Source organism: Belonocnema kinseyi, chromosome 2 (genome assembly GCF_010883055.1).
Source record: "Belonocnema kinseyi isolate 2016_QV_RU_SX_M_011 chromosome 2, B_treatae_v1, whole genome shotgun sequence".
NCBI lineage: Eukaryota > Metazoa > Arthropoda > Insecta > Hymenoptera > Cynipidae > Belonocnema > Belonocnema kinseyi.
In genome coordinates, this window is record NC_046658.1 from 107,503,232 (window position 1) to 107,511,532 (window position 8,301).

The 8,301-nt window shown below is 31.8% G+C and overlaps 1 protein-coding gene across 1 annotated transcript in view; it reads right to left on the bottom strand.

Moving 5' to 3' along the window:
- Positions 1–7,193: 7,193 nt before the first annotated feature.
- The window catches only part of LOC117167659, a 4,799-nt gene continuing 3,691 nt past the window's right edge, over positions 7,194–8,301 (bottom strand). The window contains exons 3-5 of the mRNA XM_033352747.1: positions 7,781–7,866; positions 7,582–7,693; positions 7,194–7,413 (exon numbers count right to left, since the gene is read on the bottom strand). Of these exons, the coding sequence (XP_033208638.1) occupies positions 7,337–7,413; positions 7,582–7,693; positions 7,781–7,866 (275 nt within the window). The 3' untranslated portion in view covers positions 7,194–7,336. The remainder of the gene's footprint in view (positions 7,414–7,581; positions 7,694–7,780; positions 7,867–8,301) is intronic.

An 8,301-nucleotide genomic window follows, 5' to 3' on the forward strand; every position in this document is an offset into this window, starting at 1 on the left:
TCAGAAGTTAAAAAAAGGGTAAAGCTGCTCAGTAGACCGTATGTGCAAAGTTTAAATCATGAAAAACATTGAAAATGAGCAAATTCAGTTTATGGAAAAACGACAAAAGTTGTAATAAAATATTTAGCAACAAATGTTTTTCAAAGAATTCGCATTTTTTAAACGGGACAATGAAACTACGTCTGGTTTATTATCAATGTAAGTTATGAATTATAATAATACACATTTATGGGCATGATATAAAATTGCAGGAATAAACTTGAATGCGAAGTACGAGATACGTGATGAGAATGTTTTCGTTAAAGCCGAAGTAGCTTTAACAAAAGAGAATTCACAATCACCAACTTACTGTTGTCGATACTTTCACCTTTAGTTTTAAAAAGGTTAAATTGAACAATTTTGTTAAAATTTCATTTTATATTGTTGACAATTTACCTGTTTTGTTGAACAAACCCTCGACGATAGTGAAGGACAAATATATTGTGATTCAACATCATTGAAAAAAAAACTTTTTTATGTGTAGGAACTTTCACATAAGAATGCCTTATAATTAATAAACATCGCCAAATAATATTCATAAACATAAAGACATTTGAAATTATTCAAATTTTTTATGCAAACATATTTACGCTGAATAAATAATTTACAAATTGAAAACAATAATATGATTCAAATTAATATTATTATATGGTAATATTTACCATATTAAAGTTAAACATGTAGTAAATGTTTCAATGTACATATTTATTGAAAATGAACATTTGACATACCTGTATTTATGCAGGCAATAATTAATAAACAAATGCACATTTCAATCAGCAAATAATCAGCAAATAAACTTTTACTCGGGTAAACCCGGTGATACATCATAGCCACGGACTAAGTCAAGTGACTGATGAGATTAGAATGTTATAAGTTAATTCAAATAATTTAATACGATGGTTGAAACCTCCTGCGATGATGTTGTAGTTTGTTTGTTTCAAACTTCGCACTTTCATAATAGAGACGCACCAATTCCTCTTTCATTGTGGTATCCCAATTGATGCTCTTCCACGGTATTTCTGTCGAGGTGGTTGGCTGCAAATAGCTAGTGCTAGCCAAAGCATCCTCAGCAGGCACAGTTGATGTTCCACTGCTTACCGTTTGTCGCAAATGTTCTTGCTGGCCAGCTGTTTGATTAGTGAGATCTGCCTGACCATCTCGCAGCTCACCATCGCCACCGTCCCGCATGCTGTAGCCCTCAGCGGTGGCTCCACGGGCTTATATTTACAGTCAGTGATATGTTACTAATGCAACTTTTTAACTGGTTTCACTGATTAATCTGTAAATAAGACTTTTATTCGTGTAGACATAAGTTGTTGCGAAATAATGTCGGTAAGGTAGGAATTGAAAAAGTATTAGATAGTCTTATTTTCGAAAATTTACAAAATTAAATAAAATCACGACGTCTTTTGTTTCATTTCTTAAATTTTCAATTCAATCTCATTTTCCGTGGTCTTAAAATGTTCCCTAAAAATGATCGGTAAGGTAGGAATCAGGGATGTAGGATTGTTAGGAATCGTTTGAAATGCCTTTTAGGTATTATCAAAGCAAAAAATTGATCTGGGGAAACAATATTCAATTATTCTTCTAAATAAAGTCTCAAAAAGCCTTATAAAAACTAAAAAGAACAATATCATCAATTCATATCAAAGTTAGTACCCCTGTGCATTGATTATACAGCATGCAATACTGGAGTATTGGTTGCCTCTTTCAGGCTCTGCGATTCTTTCTATGCTTGTAAAGTTTTATAAATTCCGGGTATTAGTTTTAATTTGATTTTGATTTTTTTACTTTATTTTTCATGTTTTTGTTCATATTTTGCATATTTTAAAATATTTTTCGCATTTTTAATTATACTTTTTATAATTTTAGATATTCATGCATTTTCAACACAAACTGAAATTTACATTTTCCAACCTTTTTTTGTGATATTATAGCATAGAAGATAATATAGATTATATTATATCTTATAAATAAAAAATCAGTATATATATTTATCAACAAAAATTTTTAAATATAAAATATAGTTGAAGAAAATATGTTTTAAGACTAAAGTATCCATTAGTTTCTAAACATTACTGATAGAAGAGAACATTTAGACTGTAAATGATTTTTTAATCAATAATGATGTCCCTAACATTTTAGTACCACACTATAATTTATAAACTCTCAAACATTTTCAAATATATAAGAAAAATTAAATAATGAGAGAAACTTATTTTTAAGAATTAAGAAAAAAAATTTTTAATCTTTTTAATAATTTCGAAATATTTTGAGATTAAATATTTTAAAGATTTGTAGGAAAATTTCAAATGGTTTAATTTTAAGAAAATAATTTTAAGTTTTGCAATTTTCAAATTGTGTGGAAGAAGAAAACGTAAGAATTCAAGAAAATTCTTTTAATTATTCAGTATTTTTAAAAATTTAGGATAAACTCATTTAGGGAGGGCGTCAAGGAGAATAAAGAACATATTCTTAAGATTCATGGGGAAATTTCAAATAATTTTGTAATACTTTCTAAGAAAAAATGAAAAAAACATAAGAAAAAATGTTTAATTATTTCGTTCGGAGTTTTGAAATAATTAAAAAATAATGAAAAGTCCTTCGGTATTTTAGGTATTTTGTAAGGGTTCAAGTAAATGAAAAATATTCTTTAGGTTCCTAGTAAGAATTGAAATGATTTTTTATTTTGAAAAATTAATTTTAAAAGGTTAAAATATTAAGAAATAAAAGCTTGTATTTAGGAAATATTTAGAATATTGAAAGAGATTGATAAATAATTTTGAACAATAAAAGATTTAGAAAAAAGCAAATTTTGTTCAAAGATTTTAAACCGAAACATTAGAAGCTTTAAAAGAATTTCGAAAGGTTCGTTTTTTTGAAAATTTGAGAGAAAGAATTTTGAAAAATGAACCTTTGCGAAAATTGAAAAAGATTTCAAAAGATTGCCTTAAATTTTGAAAATTTCTGAGTTGAAATGTTGTCACAGGCTTATACTGCCCAACATGTCGAAGGCATTTTTGTTTAGAGTTAAATTTTTTTTTTATTAGATCAATTTGCACGGGACTGTCCCGGTATATATCATCAGTCACGGACGCATTTTTATAATGCAATCATCAAGTGATCTGATGAGAGCAGTCTGCCCAGACATATTGGACAAAGCCTGGTTTTACCTCATCATTGACGGACTGGGTTGCAGTCAAGTACACGATGGGGGGACCACCTACAGCTTAAAGTGGGTTCCGAACCACCAGAACCTCGGTAAAGGTACATTGAAAAATTTCTAGAGGTACCGGCTCAGGGATCGAACCCCGGACCTCTGAGTGGAAGTCCGAGTGTCTAACCAACCGAACCACCGAGGCTCTTTTTATTATTATTATTATTTTTATTATTACTATTATTACAACGTAGTTTTCTAAATCAAATTTTTTTCAAACCAAATTTTCACTTCGAATCCACGGGAGAAAATCTGTCAATAGTGAATAAATCATGGCATCGGGCTCTAAACTTGAGATTAAATATGGATAGGTTTGGCGAAATATTGCCATATTGGATCCGCCATCTTGAAATTGGAAAATATGAGGGCAGATTCGTGATCAGCGACCCAAATAAACCCAGAATACGCATTTTCATTAAAATATAATACAAGGTCTTATTATTCGTAAAAGTGATGAAAATAGAATTTTTAGCTTTTAGCCGCTATATTGGATGTCGCCATTTTGATTTTCGCGAAACATATCCATACAAGTTCAAGTTTAGGCTCCGATGCCAAGGTTTATTCACTATTGACTGATTTCCTCTAACGGATTCGAAGTGAAGTATCTTTAAAGAAGTATGATTTAAAAAAACACGTTTTTTATGAAAAAACGATCATAACCTTTTAGGATTTCATATTTTTCAAATTTGCATAACATATTTAAAAAGTTCACACAATTACACATGGAATGGAAGCTTCTAATGTGTTCCCTAAGGGTTTACTTTTTTCATGTATCTTCTTCCCTATTTCTTTGCACACTCCCCAAATACTTACTTGGTGGTAGGAGGGGAACCTACAGCTTATGGTGGGTACCAAACCAACAAGAACAACAGCTTTAAGTACTTAGAAAAAACCTTTTTCTCTAGAGGTACCAGTCCCATGACTCTTCGGAGATGAACAACTCCCTTGCTAGCCTAGTGTTCACCGCATGGGCCGCCGAGGCTCTTCCAAAGTCCGTGGCGGGAATCGAACCCGCAAGCCGACGGAGTGGGTCCAAAGCCTATAGAGTATAGAGTATAGACCATAAGCCCACAAAGTAAAAGAAAACGTGTTACGGATAAGGCCAATTTTGACCTGAGAAGTTTGTCTTATGACGAGGAACGTAAAAATGGGTGCCTTACCAGTTGGAGTGGATGCGTTCACCGGTGGCGACCTACCAAAGGTGCCAATTTTTGACAGTTAACTAACGTGACTGGGATAAGGTTGAAAATTAGTGTACATGTAGGGGATGACATTAGAAATAGAACCTCCGCATTTTCAGATACTTACCTGGATGCAAAAGTGTTACCAGGCGGGTTCAAAGTCGCTGGAAATTCAGGTGACATTTCTTGAAAATGATTTTACAGAAAAAAGTTTCAAACCAAAGTTGGCCCACTCCCAGAGATGCATATTTTCATTATGAGAATATATTTTGTCCAAATTAATACATTTGGAGAAAAGATCGATTAAAGAAATACCATATCAATATTACCATTTGGATAAAGAATTTCTTATTAATGTTGGAGTATACTGAATAATGAAAATATGCATCTCTGGGAGTGGGCCAACTTTTGTTTGAAGCTTTGGCTGGACTTCCGAATAGCGTAAACCGAAGATTTCGTTCATACTATGTATATTCATGTATTTTGACACGCTGATTACGAAAATGATAGTGAAAATTTGTGACTAGTAGGTTTTCATGGTGAAAAACATGAAAACCCCATAAAAATCATGGTTTTTTGCGATCGTATTTGTGTTGGTTTCGGTTTGGTACCAACTTACGCTCTTCACCACGGGAAGGTTGGAGAATTTCGAAGAGCATTTTTATTCTATTTTTCATGTTTAGTAATTTTTTTTGGTTTTTTCAGATCAGTATCAACCGGATGACAGGTCACAGAAACAATGTAAAGTCACACTCCTGCCCCTTTTCCAACGTCCCATGGGGGGCGGGAAGGCACCCCCGTGATAGGTCACAGAAATAATGTAAGCTCATACCCCTGCCCCTTTTTCAACGTCCCATTACATCCCCGTTACAGGTCACAGAAATAATATAAAGTCACACCCCTGCCCCTTTTCCAACGTCTAGGGGGGGGGCAGGAACGCACCCCTATGATAGGTCACAGAAATAATGGAAGGTCACACCCGGTTTCTTTTCTTGACATGACTCGCTGATTACACAAATGATAGTGAAAATATTTTCGTAAATGTGTTTCACATAAAATATATCTTTTTAAAAGATCTACAACATTTATTTAAAGTTTTTTTGTAAATTTTAATTATTTACTAAGATAAACGTGAAAAAACCATGATTTTTATGGGTTTTTCATGGTTTTTGCCATGAAAATCTACCAGTCGCCAATTTTCATTATCATTTTCGTAATCAGCGCATCAAAATACATAAGTATACGGAGCCTCAAAAGAATCAACGGTTTACGCTATTCGGAACTCCATGAATCCCCTATATGTACACCAATTTTTCACCTTATCCGAATCATGTTAGTTAACTGTCAAAATTGACACCTTTTGCAGGTCGCCACCGGTAAACGCATTGACTTCAACTTGTAAGGCACCCATTTTTACGTTCCTCGTCATAAGCCGAACATCTTAGGTAAAAATTGGCCTTATCTGTATCACGTTGCCATTTACGTTGTGGTCTTACGGTCTACTACACTTTAGCCCCACGACCATTGTCCCACTTAATTTTACATTAGAAATGATTGATTTTGAATTTAAAAAAAAAAACGTTTTCATGGTGAAAAAAGCCCCTGACAAAATCATTGGAAAAGTGGTACTTCGGGCGTTAATCAGTTAACTTAGTATTAAAGAATTATAACTACAAATTGCTTGAGGGAAAGGTCTACCGAAAACTGTTGTGAAATTCTGATGGCTTAATAGACAAAGATGTTATTAAAGGTTACCCTCTTTTGTACGTAATGCCATTCCTATCAGCCTTACAGGAAATGAACAAAATTGTTGAAATGTGTTTATCGATAAAAAGAAATGGCTTTTTGATAAAAGTTCTAAAAGCCTAAAAGAATGTAGTTATTGAATATTTAGAATAAGGTCTTTAGAAATTTAGGAGATGATAAATGTTTAGTGTTATGGTCGAAAGAGCCAGGCAAGGCTCTTCTTCTATAATTTCTTAAATTTTGAGAAAAGCATAAAATCAATCGTTTAATAAACAACAGACAGAACTTTTGTATCTTTCTTGCTCAAAACAATTCATTTTGCTTTGGTACTAAATATACTTTAAAAACAATATCTACCTACTGACTACTAAATTATTCAGGGATTAACCTGTACTTTCAAAAAAAAAATTAGCAGCCCGAAAATAGAGGCTTTCTTTGCATAAAACGTTTTGAGAATCAGTGACAAACAATATCCCGTAGACCATTTTCTTTGGCATTTTTGTTTAACCCATTTTTCATTTAGGGAAAGGGTGCCCTAAAGTTACGTTTTTCCCATTTTCAAAAAGATAAATAATTTGCAAGCATAGTTATTAGCTTTCAAAATTAAAAACAGCAGAGATGTAGAGAATGCTTTCCTCGATAAAGAAGCCATCAATTGCAAAAACATTATTACGCTAAATGTTGTTTGTAAGTTTTAACATTTTCACATTGAAAATAAGGTTTCTTATTTAAAGCGGTATCACTAATGATTCTTAAAATCATTTTAAAAAACTATTTGTTTAGAGAGTTGAGCGGATTTTTTTATTTTAAGGGCAGGGGAAGCGGGGGAAGATGTGGCGAAGTGGAGAAGTAAATTAGGGGAAATAAAGTGAAGAAGAAGAAGTGATGAGTAATATTACAATTTGTGTCGAAAACTACATTTTTCGCTGAAGATGTCTTGAGGAACTTTAAAATTCACTAACTGAACATAACATGCATATGGGTTTAAAAATAAAAAGAATATACTATGAAGATTTAAATATTCTTTATATATATTTTTAATAACAAGAATTAAACAGATTTATTTATCAAAGTCAACATCTTTCTTTTGCCGAAAATAATTCTTGTCATACATTTTTTTTCCTATTCCGAAAGGCCCTCTTCATAGGTCTTATTGTTTTAATACCTTATTTTGCATGCATTCCTTATATGCGTTAACGAAATCACACTCATCCTCAATACCTGCGACTGAAATATCAAATTTAAATTATAATCGACAAATTTTTGTAATGAAATACAAATTGAAAAAACTTTGAAATTCTTTTATGAAAATATATTTTTCATGTGAAAATAACGATTTTTAGGTATTAACTTTTTCAATGTAATAATACGTATATTTTAAGATGCTTTGCTTACCTTTCTCAGCACACTCTTGTTCGGCTTCGTCGATTTCGGCTGCTTTATCTGCAAATTTGGGTGATCTGTTTTCTTTCATTTTATCCAGATTGATCTTATTTCCTGATTCCAACTGTAAAACATTATATTTCATATTTATGTAAACACACTTCTTACAATTAAATAATTTAAAGGATTATTATGTTACCAAATTACGTACCAGACCTCTCTTCTTCATAATACATGCGCTAAAGCATTTGAATTCCGGCCTATCTTTATTGGCATTAAAACCCTCTTTCAATAACTCTGTGATAAACAATTACATTATGGAAAATACATATTAAATATTATTATCAGGGTACCCACAACAAATTTGAATGTTTAATTTTTGCAAACCCTACCACATAAATTTCTTCCTTTTTGGTAAAAAGATACCATCACAAATTTTATTTTATCTTTACAAAATTTTAAATCGTTAAGATTTTTTCAAACACAAATTTAAGGTTAAAAATTTTTTTTTCTCAGAAAATATTTTTTATTTATTGGGGAATCAGACCTGAATTTTCTGAAGAAAATTATTTTTGAACATGTCGGTCTTACAATATGAAAATTTGGCATTTATCTACAATGTATAGCCTGAAATGATCCCAAAGAATTTTTTTTTCTTGAAATATAATGCATCTAATTTCTTCTATCGGAAGTGATGCTCTCTATAGTTAATTATTGTTGATTATGGTGCAA